Source organism: Ursus americanus, chromosome 6 (assembly GCF_024610735.1).
Source record: "Ursus americanus isolate L20-20 chromosome 6, mUrsAme1.1.p, whole genome shotgun sequence".
Classification (NCBI taxonomy): Eukaryota; Metazoa; Chordata; class Mammalia; order Carnivora; family Ursidae; genus Ursus; species Ursus americanus.
The window spans coordinates 13,641,745-13,654,208 of record NC_142132.1 but is presented as its reverse complement, the minus strand read 5'-3'; the positions used below and the strand labels follow the sequence as shown (position 1 = coordinate 13,654,208).

Sequence of the window (12,464 nt, the reverse complement as noted above, 5' to 3'; positions counted from 1 at the left end):
CCACCGGGGGAAGTTTATCAATGGAAGGCCACCTTGAGCCAAGATCTGTCTGCACACCATCTCCCCACCAGTTGGGTATTGGTCAACCCAGTCCCAACCTTCATCTTAGAGTCTGCTCCTTCAGGACACTTTTGGTGCCAATTACCACAGGTCGGATCCTCTGCGAAGCAGACATGGAGATAAAGGGTAAGAACTGCGAAACCTTTACTGGGATGCAGGATGGGACACAAAGCCTTCCGATCATGATGCAGAGCTGACAAAACCCCGGCAGACCAATGGGGAGCTCTGGAACAAAGGTTGCAAGTTGGAGGAGTCCCTCAGGGTGGGCGCAGTCATGGGGAAGCTCTTGTACCCCCATCTTGCTCAGTCATTGCACAGGGCTTCCCAGAGAAGGGGCTTGAAAGTTGAGGCACACCTGAAGGAGGAAGAGCTGGAGGCTGTCATGAACCGCGTTCCTCGAAGCTGTGCAGAGAATCCTTTTATGAAGGGAGCTCTGAATGTGCGCACAACCCCGTGCTTGTCACCGGGCAGGTTTTTCTCATAGCAGAGATAGGGGCGGGGGCATTTCAAGCCCCTGCTCGTGTCATGTCTGCTAACAGCTGATTGGTTAGAGCAAATCACGTGGTCTAGCTCTGCCCACCTTAAGGCCGTGGCAAGGGGGCCTATGCTATAGGGGAGTGAAGAAGCAGAACCAATAATTAGATCCATACAGGATAAAGGCTGTAGACCGTAGCGCTACGGCCATGCCCAGTACTATTATCACTACCAGCCCGAGAGACCAGACACCACAGACCACCTCAGGAAGGACAATCACTTGACTAAAAACCAAGAGTCAGATTTGGTACCTGGAAGTCAAAATTGCAGCTTCCAGATGGGAAAGGCCAAAGCACAAAGCCATCACCACAGCATTCACCCAAAGCCCCCGCAGGGCAGCTCCCAGGCCGGCGGATCAATAGCAATTTGGGGTGCTGGGGGGCGCCATCTAAGTAACTGACCGGGATGAGAACCGGCTGCTTCCCAGTCCTTGGGGAAGCACACGCACCATCCACTTAGTGCTGGAGCCTGGCCATTCTCTGGGCACTCCCATTCCTCCCCCATCCCTCCTCCTTCTGCTGCTGGGGCCTGCTCCTGCCTCTTCCACCAGCTCCTCCTGTTCGGAGCACTCCTGGGAGGATGGAGGCTGCAGGGCCACCCCCGGCCAGGAAGTGCTTTCAGGAGGCCCTGGAGAAGCTTTTCCCTCGCCTCTGCTTCCTCTGCTCCCTGGTGACCTATGCGCTACTGGGTGCTGCCCTCTTCTCGGCCATCGAGGGCGGCCAGAACCTGGGGCCAAATGACCCAGAGTTTGAGGAGTTCTTGGAGGAGCTCTGTGGCATCTTGAAATGCAACAGGACAGGTAGGTGGCTCACGGGGGCGGGGGGGGGGGTAGGTGGGCTTTCTCTGTGGGTGGAGGCAGCCCCCAGAGCACAGAGGGCTGTTTTGCAGGAGGCTGGGGTGGGGGGTCTGGGAGCCCTCAGCTTGTCCTCCCCATCCCTGTGTGGGACCTTAGGCAAATGACTTCTCTCTGAGCCTCAGTTTTCTCCTCCGTAAAATAGGGAAAGCAATAGCCTGTTAGTGTTACTATGAAGAATGTAGGGAAAGCACTGAGCACCCAGTTCGTGCTCTGGAAAGACCAGGTCCCTTGCCCTTGCCTCAGTTCCCAGCCCCACCCGGACCGGCAGGCTCCGGGAAGGATGGATAGCCGGGCATTTGGTGAGGTTGGTTGAGGGATGTGGGTGACGAGATTTGGGGCTGGGCGTCCCTAGGCTGGTCCTCCAAATTATGCCTGCCCGGCCCCTGACTCAGTTTACAGGAACTAGGATTCAAGGGACAATCAAACTGGGCTTGGCCCCCCAGGAGGAACTGCCTGGCCCCCTTCTCTCCCACTTCCGGTTCCCAATGGCCTTTTCTACTGTTGGACTCAGGGGAGAGGAATTGGTAACTTGGGGGCCTGGTTTCGGTCCTGGGTGCTCCCCCAACTTGCTGTGTGATCTGTGGAGAGCTGTTGCCCTCTCTGGGTCTCAGTGTGCCAGACAGCCCGGACCCACAGTCTCAGGGCTGCCAATCATAGGGACCCTGTGGGAAGCAGATAAAGGTCGTGAAGTCTCTTGAAGGGCACGAGGCACTTTACCTGTGTCCTTACTGCGTTTCATTTGTCTTTGGTCACTTATTACTGCTCTGCCTTGTTCCCCAAAGCTTGCAAATATGTATTTAACAGAGCAAAATAAAAATATAGAGTCAGTAAATAAAAGACAAAGGAAAAACAGCCTCCAGGAGTGAGGGGAAGGATGCCCCTGCTGTGACAGGTAGGTCCAGCGGGTCTGTTCACGGCTCCTCCCATGGGCCCGACCTTGCTTCTCGAGTGGGTTCTTTCAGCTGAGGCTGACGGGAGGCTGGTCCCAGGAGGCAGAGTGTCTCCTCTGTGGAGGGTCCCACTCCTTCTCTCTGCATCTGGTCCAGACAGACACACGCCCCTCCGCCATCGCCACCGCCCGGACTCCGCACCATCCCAGGCTCAGAGCTTCCCAAACCCGGCCACACATCAGAATCATCCAGCGTCTGAAATACACATTTGTAGGCTCTTCTCCAAACCCACTTAATCGGGATTTCCAGAGCTGGGCTGGGAATCTTCTAAAGTTTCCCGGGTGATTCTGACGTACAGAATACAATGGGAATACAGCACTGGTCCAACCCCATTTTGTTTTTGTTTTTTAAGTCCTCTCTACACCCAACGTGGGGCTTGAACTCAGGGCCCTGAGATCAAGAGTCACGTGCTCTTCTGACTGAGCCGGCCAGGCGCCCCTCCAGCCCCATGTGGTACTGATTTTTGTTGGAGATTAAAGTGCTCCCGAAGCGCCCCCCCCATGCGGAGCGCGCTTGTGCGTTATCGCACTTAATCCTCATGCCAGCCCCGGGCGCCTGTGTGGATTGACCCCTTTCACAGATTAGGAAACCGAGGCTCTGGGAGTTAAGCGACTGGCCAAGGTCGCAAACTACAGAGTGGAGCGGAGGATTCCACCCCAGGCATTTAGACCCCAGAGCTCTCCTTTCATGGCCCTGTCATGCTGCCTTCCCGATGGGGAAACAGGCTGGGGATGGAGCGTCTTGTCCATGGCTGCGGGAGCTGCTCAGGGTCAGAGCTGGGTCTAGAATGCCTGGACTCCCAGGTCGGCGCCCTTTCACATGAGTAGTGAACCCCCCGCTGCGTGCCAGAGTTTCAAGGTGGTTCTAAGGTCCCAAAGCCCACTGGCCACCCAGGCCAAAGGAACTATTTGGGAACCTCCCTGAGGAACCAGGGCCCCAATCCTGCTCTCTTGGCCCTGGGTCAGATGTTTTGAAAGCCAAGACTTCCCAGAAATCCTCAGACGCCTCGGTGCCCACAGATCCCAGTACGAGTAGCAAATGCCATCAGGCTTAATGACCTCCGGAGTGGGGATGGTTTGTATCTGTATAAGAGCTTGCATTTCATAAGACCCATTTTACTTTCAATTCTCAAGAAGCCTGGGAGAGAGACTGAGCAGAAGTAGAATGCCCCTTTGCAAAGTGAAAGACACGGAGGTTCAGAAATTTCAGGAAGCCCCCTCAGGCCACACAGCAATCCCGTGGCTGAGCTTGGGCCGGACCCCCATGGGCCCCTTCCTGGGGGGCTCCTCTCACGTGGTCTCGTCATCTCCGTGGGCACTAAATGCAGGAACTAAGTGCCGAGACGGGCAAAAGCAGAACCAGGTTATGGCGTTAAGGGGCCACGAGGCAGGGGGTGTGCCGGTCCCTGGGGAAGACCCCTGCACACGGTGGGACCTGTCTTGAGCAAAACCCTCTCCTTCACTCTGGTCCTCTCTTTCCCCAGTTGAGGAAGGCAGGAAACGGGACCTTGGGGCGCTGCTGCAGAAGGTGAAGCCCCACTGGTTTAGCAGGTTTGCAGACTGGTCCTTTCTGAGCTCGCTCTTTTTTTGCTGCACCGTCATCAGCACTGTGGGTAAGTCCGAGGGCAAGGGCAGGCCTGGGAGAGATGCATGGGGGAGAGAGAGGGAGAAGGGGAGGCTGGGGCCCCTTGGTGGGGCGGTGGAATGTTGGGTTCACTTGGTCATGAAATGGTGAGGAAGGGCTGCCCTGTGCTGGGTCCGCCGCACCGAGTGGCCGTGGCTCCCTGTGGGGCGGATACAGTGGTGGGCAGGACGGTGTGGGCTCCTAAGGTGGGAGCTCCTGCTGCTGGGAATTTGGAGAGTGCCCTTCCTTCTGATGGGTGCAGCCCCTTGCCCGGGTGCAGGCCCCAGGGAGCAAGGTGTGGGATGCCTTTCAGCCCCCTCCTGCCCCTTGGCTGAATGTTCTTGTACGAAACACCTCATGCCAATGTCCGGGCTCCTGGGCAACCGAATGCGGTCAGCATGTGATGTATTCGGGGTATTGTGGGAGCGCAGAGTAGGGGCAGCTGCCCCAGGCTTGGGGGTGGTCCAGGAGGCAATACTTAAGTGGTAAGAACATTTTAAAGACTCCCGGGAGGGGATGACAGCCATGCTGAGTCGGAGAGTCACCAGTGTGGGGGAAGGAGGGTGTGAAGAGGGTGCTGCAGGCCCGGGGAGGACAAAGGCCCAGTAGCAGAAGGAATGGCAGGCATTGTAAGGAGGTTAATTAGGGGTGATGAGAAGTGGAAGGGAAAGAGGGGACAGTCCACGAGAAGGTCCTGCAAGCTGGGCTAAGGAGGTTGGGTTTATCCTGTGGGCAGTGGGGAATGTCTAGAGGGTTTTAAGCAAGGGAAGAACACAGTAGCTCAGCATTCCAGAAAGATCACCCCAGCTGTAGCATGGAGGGGACCAGAGAGGGTAAGACTGGCAGCAGGGAGAGCAGTAGGGGGGTTTCTGCGGCAGCCTGTATGAGTGAGGATGGCAATGGCCTCATCCTGGACAGTGGTCACAAGGACAGAGAGGAGGGGTGGTTGAAGACTTTGCAGGCAAATCTTCAGGGATTGGATGCCTGGGGAAGAGGAAGACACCACAGTCTCCAGCTTTGCTGAGTGGGGCCAGCAGGCTGTGGGGAAGGTGGTGAGGATGCTGGGCCTGGGGATAGAAGTGATGATTCAGGGCCAGTCAAGGTCAAGGCTCGAGTGGAGCGTGTCAGGGGAGACACCCAGCACAGCCGGCAATGTGGGTCTGTGGCTCAGGGCGGGGCTGGGGAGCTGGGTTTCAGAGTCAACAGCATATAGATGGCAATGGACTCCGGGGGAAGGGAGGGAACACCGAAGGGGGGGCGTGGTGTGGGGAGGGGGTACGGAGTACCAGAGCAGGACTGGGAGCACCAACAGTCAGGTGAGGGAGGAGGAAGGGCTGCGGTGGTGATGGGAACTAACAGTTACCCTCGGGGCTGTACCAAGCTGCCTCCTTTAAAGCTCAGAGAGGTCTTTTGAATCAGGTGGGGGAGCCTGAGCCCAGAGAGATGCTGTCAGGGGCCAAGGGCACACAGTGAGTAGAGCTGGTGCCCACGAACGGGCCTTGAGACCCCAGGTCCAGTGTTCTTTCCCCAGAGTAGCCTGCCAGCCTTGCAGGTCTGTGGGGTGCTGCAGGGACCCTGCCCAGCCCTTCCCAGGGAGCCCCAGGGGGAGCCTGCTTGTGCCTGGGGGGCAGGGGCAGCTCAGATTCCCAGAGAGACCTTGTGTCTGGCTGGAGTTGATGCCAGTGCCTAGAAGGAAAGGCACTGGGAGAGAAGGAGCCAGCCTTACCCCGTTCCCTGCACTTCCTTTACGTGCGTCTTCCACCCCCAAACAAAGCAAAGATTCTGGAGTAACGTGGCCCTTCTGAGCCTCGTTCCCTCATCTGTAACGCCTCCCAGGCCTGCCTTTCAGATCAGTGTGAGGATAAATGTAAGTGCCAGCCAGGATCCGCTCAGCTGCCACTAAAGGGAAATCCAACCCAACTGGCTCCAACTGCAAGGAAAACGTGTTCCCTCTGGAGTAAGAAGCCCAGTGCAGACAGCTCTGGGGCTGGTAGACGTGCAGCTCAGCCATGGCATTGAGTGTCAGGTTCTCCCCCATCCTGCTCAGCAGGTCACCAACGTCCACTCCCATTGCTGCGTCACTGGATCTCATAGACTGAGAAAGGGCCGGCCATCGCCTCCCTCCAAAAACTCTTCCTAGACACCTCCCACGCCTAAGCTAGTCCTGGCAAGGGGATGAGATTCCCAGAATGACTTAGACCAATTGGATCTATCCCTAAATCAGGTGGGGGAGCAGGGGTACCGCAGGAAAGATGAAGGAACCGTTGCTGGGGGAAGAACCCAGGGTCTGTGGCAACAGGCTTTGTGTCCAAGAGCGCCCCCACATGGCTTCTTTCAGAGCCGGTCTCTTCCCCTTACCTCGATGCTACAGGCAGGGAGGGACCAGAAAGGGGCAGAAAGAGCACCGCGGACCGCTGCGCTCCTGAGCCCTTACCAGCACTGGGCATGGTGCACGCAGGCTTTATATGCGTGATCTTATTTAATCCGCATGACAGGACAACCTACGGGTAGGCGCTGTGGCATTTAGCAGCGAGCTGAGGCTCAGGGGAGGGAGGTCACTGCCAGCAAGGCAGGGGCAGGGCGCAGCTGGCCTTTCCAGGGCAACCCGCAGCTCAGTGGAGCAACAGTGACAGGGAAGCAGCAGCCCCAAGGAAGATAGTGGAGACGAGCAAAGGGGTTCAGTTTGTTTTCCTTTTCCTCCAGAACTTCAGGGGATTGAGCTAACCAGGCTTTCTGGGCTGGCACTGTGGGCGTCTGGAGTTAGATGATTCTTCGTGGTGGGGGCTGTCCTGCGCATTGTAGGATGATTAGTCGCTTCCCTGGCCTCCACCCACCCGATGCCCCCACCTCTTCCCCTGCTGTCTCCTCATTGCTAAATGTCCCCCGGGGGGCGGGGCAAAATTGCGCCCGTTGAGAACTGATCGAATGCGGTGGTCCCTGGACCTGTTAGCACGCATGAGCATCACCTGAGAACTTGTTAGAAGAGAGAATTCGTTCTCAGACCCCATCCTAGACCCACTGAGCCAGAAACTATGGACATGGGGCCCAGAAATCTGTATTTAACAAGCTCTCCAGGTGATCCCGGTGCGCACTGAAGTTTGCAAAGCTCTGACCCGGGTCCAGGGTTCTCAGCCCTGGCTGCACATTGCAATCATCGGGCTATCTTTTAGAAACTCCCAAGCCTGGACCCCGTGACAATCCAAGTAGAGTCTCTAGGGACAAACCCAGGCCTCGGTATTTTTCAGAGCCCTCCAGGTGATTCTAATGGGAGTGCAGGCCGTGAACCACTGATCTAATGGAAATGCATTATCTTGGTCTAAATCCCAAGAAAGCGATGCTACTATCAAATCAATTAGGACATCATGCTGTCCAGTAATTACAAGTGGAAGAGGATGTCGGGGAGGTTCTCCGCTGCCTGTAATCAATAACAGTGTTCGAAGTGCTTCCTGCCTTACATCTCTGGGTCACCCTTAATGCACCTGGCTTTGATGAAAAAGGGACACCTGGCAGGTGTGAGGTTGGTCAATCCCCAGTCATTTCCAATTGGGTCAGTCCCCTTGGATTAGAAAGTAAAGTGCGTGGGGACGCCTGGGTGACTCAGTCTGTTAAGTTTTGGACTCTTGATCTCAGCTCAGGTCTTGATCTCAGGGTCATGAGTTCAAGCCCCACATGGGGCTCCATGCTAGGCGTGGAGCCTACTTAAAAAAAAAGGAAGAAAGTAAAGTGCATGGGCTATTAGATACTCACAGCCTAAGTGGAGTGAACTGACCGTATTGGAATATATGAATACATTATAAGAAATGATAGGATTTTCTGTTATGCATTTCAGCATTCAGTAATTGGTGCAGTTTATACAGTTTCCTTCACAGGGGTCATGTGCGCTCTGAGGTTTGCTTCCTTGATGCATCTTCTGGAATATGGCACATCTCCTAGAGTCTAAACGTGTTCTACCCAGAGGGAGCCACCTCCAGCTTAAATCCACTAAATTCACCTTTGCCAAGGAGAACCCTGGGGTGGCAGGTGGACAGAGGAAGTCTTCAGGTAAGGGGTGCACATCCTTGTCAGCTTTGAGCTGTGCCACCCCAGACAGGTCACCTGACTTCCCTGTTCCTTGTCCATTAAATGCGGTAATAATGGTGGTTGCCGGCATTAGGGATTTGGCTATGCAGGGAATTTTCACTCTAAAAGGTACTTTATTCTAGAAATGGGATGTTCTTTTCTTTAAACTAGATCTGACCCTGGGCCCCTGTCCTGGAAGCTGAGAGGTTTCCACTGTGGAGCCTCTCCTGACTTGCCTGAGGGTGCACAAGAACCCAGGGGGCTTATCCACTATCTAGAAAACAGGGTGGTCCCCATCTCTGGGCCCTCGCGGCCACTGCTGACCTCCTAAGGACTGATGGCCCCTGACCAGCTTTGGCACAGGAATCTTTGCTGATACCCAGGGCCCGGGCTCCCCCAGGACTCCCTCTCTGAGCTCCTGCTCCTCCAGGAGAAGCTCCAGCTGCCCTCCTCTCTCATCTCCCCTGCTCCAGAGAATCTGTCCACACCTCCCTTCATGGCTGGAGTGACCAGCTGCCCCTGGGACTGTCACCATTCTAGCACAGAAAGTCAGGAGCTCTGGGAAACCCCTCAGCCCTAGGCAAACTGGGCAGATGGTCATCCCCCCCCTCCCGGGTCACCTTCCTTCTAAGTCCCCACCTTCACCTTCATCTCCTCAGCCTGAACAGGGTGCAGAGGTCACTTCTGCAACCTCCTCTCCTTGAGGGGAGGGCCGGAGCTGCTGGAGACCCTCAGAGAACAGGGAAGGGAAACAGAGGCATTTGGAACCCTTGGCACTGTCTCAGCAAGTCCTGCCCCAGGGAACAAACCTGGGTTTCCGATGGGAAGGTTAGCCAATGCGGGCTCCATTCCTGTCCCCTGGTGCATACGTACACCTGTCGGGTCCTCGCCACCTCCTGCGGGTGGTGGAGAGCTCTGCTCAAGGCCTTGCTTCCTTCTCAACTAGAAGTCCCAGAGGACAGGACCTCTGCTTGTTTCTCATTCTACCCCCAAGCCCACCCACAAGTGCCTGGCATAAAGTAGGTGCTCAATAAATGCGAATCCAGGATGGGCGCCTTCGTTCTAATGGCTCATGGAACAGTCTGCTCCTTTATGTGCGGTTACTGAGCTCCATCTGCCACAGCGGACTCACCAGGGTAGTTATTTGATTCATGTCTGCCTCTCCCATTACAGCAGAAGCTCAGCGAGGTTGGAGACCTCACCACTGTGTCCCCAGTGCATGCAGTTAGCGCTCAATATGCACATACGCTATGAATGCACATTCAGATTTAACTGCCCCTGCCACCAAATGGTGCCTCGTGGAATCAGCTGAGGGTGGCGTGGCGTGCTCTGGGATGGATGCCAGCTGATGAGACCCTTTGTGGTTCCCGGCCCTCTCCCAGGACCCTGGTGAGGGTGGGCCACCTGAACACGTGTGTGTTCCTGGAAGGCAGAGCCTGAGACCAGACTCGGCCACAGGGAGCTGGAGCCCTGGAGGAGGCTGGGGCTTAGCCAGCCGAGCAAGTGCCTTCAAATCAATTTACATAATTGGCCTAGGTTTTCCTGTATTAATCATCCTTTATGACATCAAAAATTAAACATAGGCATTTAATACAAAAGCTTTTCCCTCATTTTGTTGCAGTCACTGAGCTCGCTCACTCCAGAAGATCCAGCTACCTGGGCTGTGGGGTTTGACGTCTCTCTGCTCCTGCCCTGCTGTAGACAGGAGGGTCACGGATGGGGTGATGGAAGGACGGGGGCTCCTGAAGAGCACAGAAGCCTCAGTGCCCCCTCCCTTTGCTTGGCTGACTGGTTCTTGCGGATTGCAAGGTCCCACCTCCTTGGTGCTCCTGGCCCGGTGGGGATGTGCTGGTGTGGCAGCTGGGTGGGTCTAGGGGTTTGATCGCCGACTCTACTCTTTATCACTGAGTGCTCTTGGCCGGGTTGCTCCATTTCTCCAAGCTTCAGTTTCCCCACCTGTGAATGGTGATAACAATGTCTGCCTCTGCAGGTGGGTCAATACCAGCCCACAGTGAGCGCGACCGGAAGCTAGTATCAGCCTGGGGGCGGGGACGCCAGCATTCCTCAGCTGCCCCCTATGGGTCAGGCCCTGGTCTCATGTCATCCTTCAGGCTGGTCGGGATACAAAGCAGGGATTGCCACCCTATTTTACAGACAAAAAAACTGGAAAATATGAGCCAAAGTCACGTAACGTTCTAGTAAGTGGCAGAGCTGGGATTCGAACTCAGGTTGGTAAGATTCGAGATGCTGGGATCCTCACCACTTCACGAGCATTTGTGAATGTGTGTGTCTAACCTGCTAAACCACAACGGCTCAGAGGGCAGCAACGGTATTTCATTCCTTCCATCCTCCCGCTGTCGCTCTTACTGTGCACACGCTGTACACCGTTGGCACATACTAACGGCCTGTTACAGAGGGACGGATAAACCGAGAGGGCCAGACATCCCGGGGAGGACAAGGGTGGCTTCTTAAAAACAGGTGCCTTTGTGGCAGATGAAGGGGGAGGTGGGTGTGATGGCAAAGCCGTCGCCGCCGCCTCTCCCCTGCATTCATCCTGCCGTGTGGACGCTTAGGAATGGCCGCAGCAAAATGAAAAGCGATCAGCTCAGTCCCAGACATGCTTGTCCCCTGCCTGGGGCATCTTGGGTCAAAGATCTGGACATGGATAGCTTCTTATCCTAAAGGGAAGCTGAGTTTCACCTCTCTCTCCTCCCACCAAAGCGAGCCCAAGGCCAGATGGCGGATGAATGCTTTAAGATGAATATTTTCAAACGCATTGTGTAAACCATGATACCAAGAAGGAGAAGTGACAGAAGGTCTCTTTAAAGCTTTTTTGGGGGGCAGGGGGAAGAGCAGACAACCACCCTGGGCTCTGTCCTCTTTTTCAGGTTACGGCCACATCTACCCCGTCACCCGGCTCGGCAAATACCTGTGCATGCTCTATGCCCTCTTTGGCATCCCCCTGATGTTCCTCGTCCTCACGGACATGGGTGACATCCTGGCCACCATCCTGTCCACGTCTTACAATCGGCTCCAAAAACTCCCATTCTTCCTGCCTCCCCTTCGTGCGTGGTGCTCCCGCCTGCTCTGCAGAAGGCCGGCCACCATGCCTGCGGGCGAAGCTGTCCCGAGGATCAACATAGATGCCCAAGAGCTTCCGGGCTCCAAACCCGGCCCGTGTCCCTCCACCCCCAGCAGCAACACGGATCTGTTCGAGAGACTTCTTGCACGAGAGAAGCAGAACACGCTGCACCCGCCCCCGCGGGCCGTGGAGAGGAGTAACTCATGTCCCGAGCTGTCGGGGAGACTCTCCTACTCGGTCATCAGCAATCTGGATCAGGTGGGACGGCAGGTGGAGAAGCTGGACGTGCCCCTGCCGGTCATCGCCCTCCTTGTGTTCGCCTACATTTCCTGTGCGGCCGCCATCCTCCCCATCTGGGAGAAGAAGCTGGACTTCGAGAACGCCTTCTACTTCTGCTTCGTCACACTGACCACCATTGGGTTCGGGGACACCGTTTTAGAGCACCCCCACTTCTTCTTGTTCTTCTCCGTTTATATCATCATCGGGATGGAGATCGTGTGCATTGCTTTCAAGTTGGTGCAAAACAGGCTGATTCACATCTACAAAAATCTCATGCTGTTCTTTGCGAAAGGGGTATTTTACCACCCGGTTAAAAAGTGAAATCTCCACCATCTCTTGTGTGACAGACGCCAGCTGAGCTGGTTTCCTCGCGTTGTCTTTTGGGGTCCAGGGACGTTGGAACTGGTGTCCCTGCAGCCTGTCCCCTGAGACCTTGGGGCACAGAGACAAATCCAGCATGAGGGCTGATTTTGGTCCTGAGGCCCAGCAGAAACGTGGCCAATGACTTTCATATCAAGACGTTATACCGAAACTCTCACCATCCTCCAAAGCCCAGTTAATTGGAGCCCCATCTTCACTTTTCAAACGTTCCACTTAATGTAGATGAAAGCACCTTACGAATGTCCTAGCTTTTCTTGAGTCACCAGAAAAAAATTACCTTTGCTCTTGCAATTTGTGCTTTCAGCTCAGTTAACATCTTCCCGAGCTGCTCCTGTTCACCCTCGATGAAACAGAGCGACTCTGAACAGCCTGTTTTCTTGAATGGCTTCACGGATCTGTGCAAGATCAGCCCGATCCCAGCCCACGTGCAATACACGAGGCCAGGGTGGGATTGTCACCTGTGTTCCTGGGGGCCTGGGATATTCTGAGTGCCAGATTCTGTGTAGACCAGTGTTCTCACTAAGGTGGACGGCTGGCACCTCCTGAATGAGCAGATGTGTGCAGATGTTCATGCCCGGGCGGATGGTTGCTACGGGAGAGGGTTGGCGCTCAGGGCGGGATACGCTCCTGAGCTGTTCCT

General features: G+C 55.5%; 1 protein-coding gene across 1 annotated transcript; it reads left to right on the top strand.

Annotated features, from left to right (window-relative positions):
• The first annotated feature begins 1,173 nt into the window (after positions 1 to 1,173).
• Positions 1,174 to 11,764, top strand: KCNK18 (potassium two pore domain channel subfamily K member 18). Its single transcript, XM_045802850.1, has 3 exons — positions 1,174 to 1,393; positions 3,884 to 4,012; positions 10,971 to 11,764. The coding sequence occupies exons 1-3, from the start codon at positions 1,174 to 1,176 to the stop codon at positions 11,762 to 11,764; spliced, it is 1,143 nt and encodes a 380-aa protein (XP_045658806.1).
• Positions 11,765 to 12,464: the final 700 nt, after the last annotated feature.

Bases quoted from the DNA above. Each gene is read 5' to 3' on its own strand.
- KCNK18 (XM_045802850.1), top strand. From the start codon at position 1,174: ATGGAGGCTGCAGGGCCACCCCCGGCCAGGAAGTGCTTTCAGGAGGCC. The intron at 1,394-3,883 runs GTAGGTGGCTCA...CTCTTTCCCCAG, and splicing joins CTTGAAATGCAACAGGACAG to TTGAGGAAGGCAGGAAACGG. The intron at 4,013-10,970 runs GTAAGTCCGAGG...CCTCTTTTTCAG, and splicing joins CACCGTCATCAGCACTGTGG to GTTACGGCCACATCTACCCC.